General features: G+C 38.1%; 1 protein-coding gene and 1 pseudogene across 1 annotated transcript; one reads left to right on the forward strand and one right to left on the reverse strand.

Annotated features, from left to right (window-relative positions):
• The first annotated feature begins 607 nt into the window (after positions 1 to 607).
• On the forward strand, positions 608 to 1,547 carry LOC126788711 (uncharacterized). Its single transcript, XM_050514727.1, has 2 exons — positions 608 to 815; positions 938 to 1,547. The coding sequence occupies exons 1-2, from the start codon at positions 720 to 722 to the stop codon at positions 1,196 to 1,198; spliced, it is 357 nt and encodes a 118-aa protein (XP_050370684.1). The 5' UTR covers positions 608 to 719; the 3' UTR covers positions 1,199 to 1,547.
• Positions 1,548 to 4,960: 3,413 nt separating this feature from the next.
• LOC126787146 (endoglucanase 11-like) lies at positions 4,961 to 12,538 on the reverse strand (annotated as a pseudogene).
• Positions 12,539 to 13,003: the final 465 nt, after the last annotated feature.

Consider the following 13,003-nt stretch of genomic DNA (forward strand, 5'->3'; position numbering starts at 1 on the left):
GTATTAAAATTGTAAATAAGAAACATCAACACACCATAGCTAGCTTGAAACATAATTTCACTACATTTAGTTACAATACATTATACATGTATAGTCGTATAGAGATATTGTCCATATGGTATGGACAATGAAAACATAATGAGGAATTAAGAGTGGGAAATGATTAACAATTAACACTATTCCAATACACCCTTTAAATGATGACCCTCCATTACTGGACTAACGAATGATCGATCTACCTAATTGCACCATCATCGATCATTAATTATGAGCAACCATTCCTAGCTCATTTCAGTCATCTCTAGTGACAAATTTGTCATCTGTTTCGTCCGTTACACTCAGTCCAGTATGAACCTAATGCTCTCTGGATCATCTTCCCAAAACCAAGATGATTCACTTGTTCCCATAGTCTTGCATGTCCAGAATGAAATGGCAAATGTAAATAGGTCCACGTCTGTATAGTACCACCTGCCCCATTAGACAACTGTAGAGCATCATTCCAGCTCTATCACTTATTTTATTTTATTTTTTGAAATTATTAGCTCTATCACTTTGTCTGTTGGTACTAGGTAGTAGCTAAAGCTAGCTTTTCAGCCATTTCTACCATTCGTTCCTTTGCTGCTACCAAACTACCAAAAGTCCTTTATATTTCTGCATTTCAGCAATCAGATCATATCAAACTTCAGTATAGCTATTCTCGAGTCTTCAACTTCAAAGTAATGAGAAGTCATCTTCTGATCCCCTCATCATCCTCGAGATCCCTGTTTTTCAGGTCCTTATTAACATCACAATCATCATGTCCTCCTCCTAACCAGGTCAGTACGTCACTTCGATCTCCTTCTCCATGCAATCTCATATTTCATTGTAAACCTTTAGCAATCAATCAGTATCACTATGCTAAATTGCCTAAATGATATCTTATTTGTTCTGGGAGAAGTTTGGGAGATGTTATAGTGGCAGCCATGGCCAGGGGGAGCAAGAGATGACTAGGGCGCCATCAACAGCTGAAGAATTCAAGAGAGTTGCAGAGGAGAAGCTGAAGCAAGCCGAGCAAGGGTTGGCCAATCAGACTTTTGACAAGACTTCTGATGGCACTGAGGAGGCTGCTATCGACGACAGCAAACATGAGTCCGTCAAGGAAAAGTACAAGCAGCATGAATCGGGGGCTGACTATCGTAAGAGGCCACATGATGATTGAGACAATCGTTTCTTGCCAATATGATCAGCTAGACTACTGATTAAACTACCAAAAGTCGAGACTCATGTCCTTCCCAGAATCCCATATATAGTTCTGTAAGACTGGAATTAATTTCCATCAGAGTGAAGGGAGATTTGATTTGATTAAGGTTGTCACTGAAACTATGTAATGTATATTACACAACATAGATCTGTGTGATCATTTTAATTGAACTTGTTTAGATTTTGTGAGGAATAAAGAAAACCCTCGTGTAATATGTCGAAGAAAACCAAGCTCGATGTTCAGTTAGAAATAATCCGTGTGTAATATCAATCTGGTTATAAGGAGGTCAATCAACATGTGCGTACGTAGTTCCATCTCTCAAACAAAATTAAGTTTATATCCATTTGATTCTTTCATTTGTTTGAACTGATCAGATAGCTTTTGATATTTTGTGTATCCTTGTTCCACCGGCAAGGAAGCTCATAATGATGGTCCCTCTGTGACCACGAGTCATCGACGCCTGACCGTAATCGAGGGTCCCTTCAGCTTGAATTGGGGGGTCGATTTCAATTCAATTGTGGCCCTCCTAAGAAGTATCCATATATATGCCTCCTGCTTTTATATTTTGAAGAAGCGGATAAAGATAAGTTGTCACGTAGGGATGGGCACGAGACAGGATGAGACGGGACGAGGCTCATTCCATGTCTTATCACACTCTTTTGAATCGGGACGGGGTCGGGACGGGACGAGGGTTTTTAAGAATGCATCCCACTCGGAATTAATTCCAGTTGGGACGGGACGAGATCGGGACGGGACAAATCCCACCTTCCTATGAAGTTAAATAAAAACCTATATTTTTACTTTTTCATTAATAAAGTAACATTCAATAATGAAATTTTAACAAAAAATGCATATTATGTTCAAAATATTATAATTTACCATTATTATTTGAGTTGATATAATTTTGGAGTTATTAAGAACATAAATTAGTTTCATTTTGATACAAATATATAAGAATTTTTAAGTTTTCATTAAAGATGGGACGGGACGAGACGAAGCGGGATAGAAATTATTCGTCCCACGTCCCATCCTACTATTATGAAACGGGACGGGATCGGGATGGGACGGACGTTGTTAGACCTCCGTCCCGTCCCGTCCCTATGAATTTCGTGACGGGATTGAGATTTCTGTTTTTTATGCCCACCCCTATTGTCACGCATATACCACGTACGCAAATCTTTATGGTTCTTGCACAATTTGACGAAGATAAGTGTAAGCTTACAACTTTGTGAAAAAGTTTGCTTATCGGGATCCATGGTTTTTTTTATCAAATAAGAACTTCATTAATAACGAAATTACACTAATTTTGGAGTTAATAAGTAGCTCATATTGAACTTCAAGCTAAAAGTCAATACTTACACTAAAAGGGCAACAACCCAACTCAAACTGAGACAAGACTAACTAACAAGACATATGTACCAAATTGAAAGATGATTGAGAATCACCTTCAGATATGGTAAGATATCGACAACAAACTCAAAAAAAAAAACTAACTGGAACTAAAATAGATACAACTATAGCAGAAAAAAACTGTAGACGACACAAGAGAACAACCTTGGTGCACCACCACCTTGTAAACTCAACCTAACTAGTGTCAACAATAACTCCCCACCTAGAGTCCTCATGACCAGCTTTTGATCGACCCAGTCGACACTAGTTGTGAATGGAACCCGACAAACTTGAAATGCTGACCTCTCAAACTTGAGACTATATAAACGATAATCACCCCTATTATCAACACCATCTCCTTCCAACATCTCATCACCATTGACTACTCAGTCCCTCACTTGTACCAGCTCAAAAACCCATAAGTTGCTTACGAGGGGATGAGAATACTATCATTCATCAACCAATTACCCATTAGTGCACCAAAACACCATCAGTGTCTCCAAAATCTACCACAGCTAATCAATTACCAAAGCAAATATGAAACCCACTAAGAAGATAAACCTAAGCCAGATCAAAAACCCAGATTAGACTAGTTGATCATCGTCCTGTACACCTAGAACTCGAAATCAAACTTCTTAGTAGCACTTATATCACCAAGCAACCAACCAACACCGTGCCATTTTAGCAAGACCAAGACCAGAAAAGAGAAAATAAAACAAGGAACCCAATCTACATCCACGGAGACCCACCTACACACATCCAAATCACCAACACCATCCTTCGTCGTAGGGCTAGATTGGTTGGTATACCAGTCTTAATTTTCCAATACCATATAATAACCAATATATATTTAGTATGAAAAATCCACAATTTATACCAACCAATAACGTTGGTATACCAATTAAGTTGTACGGTTGGTACTCGGTTGGTAGGGTTGGTAATGGGCTTGTACCAACATATTTAAGGCCCAAAAATTTAAAGGCTAAATCCAAATAAGTAATAACAAATAAATGAAATAGCAATAGAATTTCAAAGTCGTATGTAACTTCAACCAAATTACCAAATATAAAGTCATAAATAGAAAGCCAAAGTTCAAATAGTCAAACTGTTAAAAGTACTTTTGAGTTCTCAAAACAATTGAAAAAATAAATGATAGGTTTAAATACGATATATGTTGACATGTTGTAAGCAGTGATGGTGCTACTGATAGGTCTAAACATTTGTACTTGGGAATTCGATTGAATCGATTCATTCATAATTAAATAAAGAAATGGAAGACGAGAAAAAGAGTGTACTTGAGAAACAAACTCAGAGAGATTAGATTAAGGTTAGTAGATTTATACGGTTTGGATTTATTTTTCAATAAATCTACGGTTGAAATTTAAAGAGATATATATATATACAGTCTCTATCCAGAGTGAAGCTTCACTATGAAATTTCAGAGTGAAGTTCCAATTTTGGCACACTTTTAGGTCAAATTTTTTCACCATAAGCGATTCAATATTTAGGTATGCTATTCAAGATCATCTCTACAAAATTTCATCTAATTTGAACATCGTTAAGGTATTGAAATTAGATTAAATCAATGAATGAATTAAAACTGTTCAACGTGAACTGTTCGTGTAAATATCAATTTTGAAAGCTCAAACCATTGTCAAATTGGATGAAACTTTGTAGAGATAATCTTGAATAACATACTTAAATATTGAATCGCTTATGGTGAAAAAATTTGACCGAAAAGTGTGCTAAAATTGAAATTTCACTCTGTAATTTCAGAGTGAACCTTCACTCTAAATATGGACTATATATATATATATCCCAGTAAGTTGGTTAACTCAAATTGTAAAGAGACCCAACACTAGACATGAGGCGAAAAGTCAGTCCTTGAGATAGCTATGCGCACTTGAACCTTATGTTCTGAATAATTTTCAATATATAATTTTCAACATATAGATATGTTACATGATACTATTTTTCTTAGTTTAATTTGTTTACTTGAAAAATCTGATAATCTATGACCGTCTTGGAAGTTTGGAACATGGTAATTTTGATTGAATTCTGCACAATAGATACTCAACCGGTTGGTACATTCTCGCGAATTGAGGGCTCTTTTTTTTTCTGTTACCTTTATTTGTCAATTTTGTATTGAAAAGCCAACCTGATCATATCGAGGGCTGTGCGTACGTACGTACCTCTCTAAAAGAAAGAAATTACGGTAGAATTATCATGTAATTGAATTATTGTTTTATTCATCACCCCATTTGTAAATGTTCTTTTGCCGATGTATAAATGACTCGATCTATACGTTGGTTAGTTCTATCATGTACTATACTAGCCAGAAGCTATTAGAGGTTGATGAAGAGACAAATCATCATCACCTTCTAAACTATGCAACTTGGCAAAAACCCCAACCAACGTTGCAGTGTTGTACGTGCACCCAATAAAACCCTTGTTTCTCTTGAAGGAATCAATGGATGCTCCTCGGTGCAGTCTCAGAGGTAGTTTCAACCGTACCCGACCAAGTAGCTCATGGCCATTGGATTAGACCCCAAAATGTAATCGACCTGCGACTTGGCAAAAGCGAACATTTCTTCAGGGCCAACCTGGCCTTTGTCCGCAGTTTAGATAATTCTGATGAGTTGCCTGGAGATGATCAGAGTAAACTGTGAGGAGAAATGCAGCAGTTAATACGTATTGTATGTTGTTCCATTGGCGGATGTACAGTAAGCCTCCTGGAGTGAGCTGCACGTTGGTCTTGTTGTTCTTGCCAAGGCAACCACACATGTAGAACTCTGCTTTTGACAGGTACTGTTTCAGTATGTGCTCGTGCTTCTTGTGCTTTGCTTCCTTGAGCAACTGGATAAAGAAAACAAAACGTACGTGACGGTTAAGGAACTAAGTAAAACTTAAACAGTAAAACAGTTGTAACAAACGTAGAGAGTAACAATATCTAGTGAGGCATTTGTTATCACCCCCTAATTGATAACATCATATGTTAGAGGGTCAAGATTGGGATTACGTACCATTGAAGCAATGATTTGAACACCAGAATACTTAACATCCCAGCCAAACACAGCGATGGACCAAAAGCATGAGCATTGGTCAAAACATAGTGCAAATAATCTTCATTGTTTGTAGCCTTGTACAACCAAATAGCTGCCCATATCAACTCATCCATGTATCCACTCCAAGATGTATAGTGGCCTTTAACCACCTGTATGTGTTAGCGTGAGTAATGGAGCAAATTAGGGCGTGATTCAAGGGGAGCAAATTAAGGAGTGATTTGTGGTAGGAATATACAAATGTAGGTTAACTGTACTCTTGTTAGATTATTTATAGAACATTTTAGTGTAAGAAGTTAATCATCAATTTACATTTCTACTTAGCATCAGAGCCAATTTTTTTCATCCTCTATTTTTTCTGGGTTTGTGTTTTTGGCGTGGAACTGCTGCGTGCAGCGACCAGCCACATTCGACGGCTATGTTGTCTCTCCGGCGTAGGTGCTTTGCCAAGACGTTCCCGTCCGGTTCCGGTTCTGCGGGTCGACATCGCCGCTGCTCTCCGACGGTCTTCGTGCGACCTGTTGCCCTCCGACATTGCCGCTGCCCTCCGACGTAGGTGCTTTGCCAAGACGTGCCCGTCCGGTTCCGGTTCTGCGCGTCAACGTCGCCGCTGCCCTCCGACGTCGCCATCACTCCGGCACTGCCCAAATCACTTTCGCCGTCACTCCTCAGATGTTGCCGCTGCCCTCCAACGTCGCCGTCACTCCTCAGACTCAACTTGTTGCCCTCCGACGTCGCCACTCTCTGACCTGTTTTTCAGCTCTCTTCGCACCGACCCGGCCCGACCTAAATTCGACCCGACCTGACCCTGACTAAATTCAACCCGACCCGGCCCGGTCCAAATTCGGTAGTCTTGGTTGTTAGTGTAGGTTCACCGAAAGTTCAAGTGCACCCAAGACATGTTCTTATCAGTTTTTTTTATGTTTCCGCTGCATAATTCCTGATTTTTTAATTTGATTTTTAATGGTTTCTGGAGACGAAGCATAGAGTTCTCAGATCAATGATGTTCCAAAATTTAAAGTATCTGTCAAGAATTCTGAAAGTGGTTCCTTTGGGGGTGCCAAACTCAATGAGACCAATTTCCGTAAATGAAAGAGAATTATGACAGATCATCTTTGAGGCATGCACAAGATGGGGCATGTAACCGGAGTAACTAAGCCTCCTAGTGATGATGGTATTGTTTAATACACTAAGTGGGACGACGATGATGGTCTTGTAATGTCAGTCTTGTGGAAAACTATAAATGACGAGATATTTGATTTGGTGGAGGCATGTACCACTGCGCAGGCAATATGGCAAACACTGGAAGGCTTATATACTAATGACTTTGATTTCATACATGTTCATGAGTTAATGTGCACAGCTTTGGTGATGCAACAAGATGGGCAACCGGTGGCGCACTATTTCACCAAACTGAAAAATATTTGGGTTGAGATTGATGTGAAACGTCCTTACATGATCAAGAATCATGAAGATATTGTTTGGTACCAAAAAGAGAAGGAGCTTGAATAAGTTCACCATTTCCTAAAAGGTTTTGATGCAAAGCATAACAGTGCGAAATGAGAATTGCTCAAAAAGACTGAACCCCTAGCCTAATCACGACTTTCACATATATCCGTAAGGATGAGTCTTAGCAAGAGAGTCGTCATCAGGCACAATTTGTGGTTTCCAACCTTACTGTTGATGCTAGATCTCCAGCACCACCCATTCCGCAAGCAACTTCAGCTCCACTTCATCAGCAAGGACCACCACTAGGTTTCGGGACTCAGCCCCGCATTCCTTGCTCTTATTGTCATGATACTAATCATGCTCATGCGACCTGTTGGAAGTTGTGTCCACACCTTAGGCCTAAAAGGCATAATTATCATCTCAAGGCGAAAGCAACTATTTAATTAGTCTAGGAACCAGATATCTACATCGTCACTTAGGGCATCCATCTTTTATTATTATGAAAACATTCATGCCTACTTTGTTTATTAGTGTGGATGAGTCTTTTTTACATTGTGAGTCATGTGTTTTGGGCAAGAATCATCGATCTACTTATTCCCCTAGTACTTCTAATAAAAGTATTCTTCCTTTTGAATTAATTCATTCTGATGTTTGGGGACCATCCAAAGAATCTACTGTGTCAGGAATGCGGTATTAAGTATCATTTATTGATGATTGCACACGTCTTTCATGGATTGTTTTCTTAAAACTAAAGATGAGGTTTTTACGGCTTTTCAGGCTTTTCAAGCCTTCTATACCATTGTCCAAACACAATATAATGCCACAATTAGAGTTCTTCATTCTGATAATAGGGGGAATATGTGAATCGTGTCTTTCAAGAGTTCTTTAACACATACGGAATTGTTCATCCAACAACGTGTCCTTACACACCTGAGCATAATGGAGTTTCCTAAAGGAAAAATCGTCATTTACTTGATATGGCTCGGTGTATTCTTTTTAGTACCCATATACCTAAATACCTTTGGGATGATGCTGTCATAACTTCCGCCCACCTCATTAATCGTCTTCCATCTCGTGTTCTTCAGAGAAAAGTTCATATGAGGTGCTTGCATCTCATGTCTCATTACCCTCTTTTCATAATCTTATTGGCCGTGTTTTCGGTTGTGTTTTGTCTATCTTCCAAACCATCAGAGGTCTAAGTTGGATGCCCGGGCAGTTAAATGTGTGTTTGTTGGGTATGGAGGACATCAGAAATGCTATCATCCACCTACGAGGAAGTACTATGTCACTATGGATGTTACTTTCTTTGAAGACATGAGCTATTTTACCTCTTTTGATACTGCTCTTCAGGGAGAGAATTCATATTTTGAAGAGCTGTATCATGGAAATGGGGAGACAAGTGAGCCAGTAGATATGGTTACAGGTTCTGTTAAGATTACCAATGTGTCAGCTACACAGGCACCACCGGATGATTCCGGTGTAGTCACTCCGGAGATTCAGGCACTAGAAGATGACAACACAACTGCCCCTCATGTCTCTCGTACTATTGTTTATACACTTGACCAATGCTCTCCTGGTACAATAAATCACTCATATGAGGTTAGTCATTCTATTGGGGCTAATACTAGTGAGGCTAATAGTAGACAATATGTCTTGCCAAATAGGTCTACTCGGGGTCAACCAACAAAAAAATATGAACCTACCCTTCAAGTTAAAGCTAAGTATCATGTGGCAAATTTTATGTCTACCAAAAGATTGTCTAAGTCATATGAATCATTTGTAATTCAAATATATACTGTATCCAATGGTATAAATATCGCTTATCGGTATCGTATCGGTCGAGGGATAAAACGATATATCGGAGATATATCGGGGATATATCGATATATATCTGTTTTATCGTATTTGCTTATTTTCAATAAAATTTATAAAATTATACTCCAATATGTATCAAATAAACTAAAAAACGGTACTAAGTAAACTAAAGAAAATAAATACTTAATTTTGTGATAATTAAAGTACACGAACGACATCTAATAATAAAAATAGGTATTTAAGAATGATTATTTAGACTTAATATTCATCATATATATTTAAAATATATATAAATTAAAAATATATATGAAAAAATGAAAAAAAAATATAAGTTTTTCAAAAAAAAGAGAGGAAATAAATATTAAAAAATTAAACAAAAATTGAAAAATAAAAAAAAATCAAAGTTTGACCGATATTTGACCGTTGACCATCATTTTTGTGTTGACCGATAAATTTTCACCGATATGCCCTTATCGCATCAGATTCGCAATATCGGCGATATATCCGATATTTCGAACACTAACTATATCAGTCCCTAACAAAGTGCATGATGTATTGGGAGATCCAAAATGGAGGAAAACATTAGAGGAAGAGATGGAAGCATTACAAAAGAACAATACTTAGGAGCTTGTATCTCCACCACATGGCAAAAATGTTGTGGATGTCGTTGAGTGTTTACTGTGAAACATAATCCAGATGGGTCAGTGAGCCGGTATAAAGCACGCCTAGTAGCAAAGAGGTTCACCCAGACATATGGCATAGACTATGATGAGACATTTGCAACTGTTGCAAAGATAAACACTATTCGGGTATTGCTCTCTTTTGCTGCTAGCTTAAATTGGCCACTTAGACAGTTTGATGTTAAGAATGCATTCATTCATTGAGAACTTATAGAGGAAGTGTACATGAATCTTCCGCCTGGATATGTGGCTGCTTCTTCAAGTAACTTTGTATTTAGATTGAGAAAGTCTTTGTATGGTCTTAAACAATCACCTCGTGCTTGGTTTGGAAGATTCTCACAATTCATGAGCAAAATTGGCTACAAACAGAGTAATTCATGTCACACATTATTTCTCAGACATCAACAAGGGAAGGTAACAACCCTAATTATATATGTTGATGATATGGTAGTTACTGGGAATGATACTGTTGAGGTGGATAAATTAAAGAAACAGCTAGCCACAGAGTTTGAGATGAAGGACCTAGGTACACTCAAGTACTTCTTGGGCATTGAGATAGCCTATGGAAGTGATGGTATCTATCTGTGTTAGAGGAAGTACATCCTTGATCTACTAACAGAGACAAGTATGTTGGATTGCACTCCCATTGATACTCCTATTGAGCAGAACCATCGGTTAGCAGAGTATTCAGATCAAGTGCCTACTGAAAAAACTCGTTATCAGAGGCTAATTGGACGCCTGATTTATTTATCACATACCAGACTAGATGTTGTGTATGCAGTAAGTGTAGTGAGTCAGTTCATGCATAATCCCAGTGTGGACCACATAGATGTTGTTGTAAAGATTTTGAGGTGCTTGAAGTCAGCTCTAGGGAGAGGAGTAATGTTTTCGAATCACAATAATAACCTTGAGGTTTGTTGTTTCACAGATGCAGACTGGGTTGGAAATATTATAGATCGGAGATCCACATCAGGGCTTTGTTGGGGGTAATCTTCTTACGTGGAAGAGTAAGCAACAAAAAGTGGTAGTGCTGAAGCAGAGTACATAGGTATGGCTCATGGAGTGTGCGAATTGTTATGGTTTAAAAATTTGCTACAAGATTTGGGTATTAAGCCTAAGTGTGATATGCAGCTGTACTGTGACAACAAGTTAGCTATTGATATTTCACAGAATCTTGTGCAACATGATTGTACAAAACATGTGGATGTTGATCGTTATTTTATAAAGGAGAAGCTAGACGCGAAGATCATTAGTTTTCCTTTTGTCCCCACAGAATAGCAACTTGCCGATATGCTAACAAATGGAGTGTCTAAGAAGATCTTTTATGACTCACTTAACAAATTTAAGTGTATATTGACCAGAACCATTAACCAGTATACTAACCTTATATATATACATTTCTATTTAACATAACTTCTGATTGAGTTACCTGTTTTGCATGGTCTAAAAGGAGGCCGGAGTAATGTGGGTTCGTTTTCCTAAATGCAATGGCAGCAGCTGCCATTGCGACCGCAGTGTCCCCGGCAACATCTGATCCGGGGTTTTTCTCATCGACCTTGTAAGCTTGACGAGAGGTTGTCATGTCTTCTGGTCTTTGCCAACAATAGTGATCCGTGTATCCATCACCCACCTAATGAGACACATCCAAACAATCTAAATTAGACACACTGAAAGAGATTCATATATAGAACTCAATCAACTAATTACTTAAACGTTATTAGAAGGCTATTGTGAACCTGCACCACATTGAAGACATAAATAGTTCACTTAATCTAGCATACATTTTGGTCAGAAAACGTATATTTTTTCTTAGTTTTCTGGTGCCAGACCAAACATTTGATACCACAGCATATAACATAAATTAATGTGATAATGTACCACATATTTAAACAAACGGCACGTCCAAAATATCAGTCCCGCAAGAGCTTTTTGACAATCCATTAGCCCACAAAACATTTGGATGAGTATGAGCTTTGATGAAATAGTCTGTCCCCCATTTAATGGATTCAAGGGCATGACTGTACTCGCCGGAATCCATCATTTCTTTCCCGTATTCTATGACACTCCATGAAAGCATCGTTATTGTAAACGCCATTGGAAAACCAAATTTCACGTTATCACCAGCATCATAGTAACCTCCAACCAAGTCCACCTGAAATTACACCAAACCTATGTAGCACCGACACTTCTAAAGTTGGAGTGTCGAAGTGTCCGACACTTCCCGACATGTCACGTCATTATTTTAGATTATAAAAACAGAAAATGAAAATTAAACAGACAAAAAAACCCAAATTATATTTCAGTGCATTGTTTTCCCTTTCTTATTTCCTTATATTTATTTGTTTTGAATTGTTATGCAATGGAATGAACTTGAAACTTTAATTTGACATTATTTCATATGTTATATATTTCTTTTATGCATTAATAAATATATTAAATTTTATATAAATTGTCGTGTCGACGCCATGTCGGGATCTATGTTTTTTAAATTTGCCATATCGCGGTGTCGCGCCGTGTCGGTGTCGCAGTGTAGGTGTCTGTGTAGGTGTCGGTGTCGGTGCTACATAGCACCAAACAGACAAATAACTAAACCATTCGTATTATGTATATGCGATCATTCTGAAATGAAATAAGGGACTGACGCACTCCTTGTTCTAGGCCATCGTTGAGGCCGGAATGATCACGCCAAGTGACCCTCTGGTTGTATGGTAGGCGACCGGAGCGCTGATTTTCAAAGTAGAGGAGACTCTTGGATAGTGCTTCGCCATAGTCGAAGGACTGAGATAAGGGAAAGAGAGCAGATATGGAGAGTAGAACACACCATTTCTGGAGGACAATACCTTGCTTCTTGTCCTCCTCCATACTATTGGTCTCTCTTTTCCTCACATCCCTCGCTTCATGACTAAATAAGTATATATATATAGTCATTATAGTGCATGTTCATTCGGTGAGGTCGGGAGCACGTGAGCTCAAATTTTGTGAAATATATTTGATTCGTTTGACCTCCAAAAGAGTCGTCGTTGGACATGATTTGGAAATCCAGCTGCAGTTAATTTTTTTGACTGGAAAGGAAATCAATCTGGAATTATTATAGCTCCGTCCTGATGCATGTTGGTACAGAAGATTTGTTGGCCGCTTATTAAAATTTGAGATGTTATTCCATATAAGTATTTGAGGTTGTTCTCCTAGATTGATATTTCATACTTGATAGTAATTGTTTTAATTTATACACAATTAAGGGTATTAATGATTTTACTATAAAGAATTAATCGCTTGGTGCCTGATTTAGGTAGCGTGAGTGATTTTGAAAACACTTCGCTCATTTCTTTGTTGGAAACATCCAAAAGAGAAATAAATTAGATTCTAGC

Source organism: Argentina anserina, chromosome 3 (genome assembly GCF_933775445.1).
Source record: "Argentina anserina chromosome 3, drPotAnse1.1, whole genome shotgun sequence".
Classification (NCBI taxonomy): domain Eukaryota; kingdom Viridiplantae; phylum Streptophyta; class Magnoliopsida; order Rosales; family Rosaceae; genus Argentina; species Argentina anserina.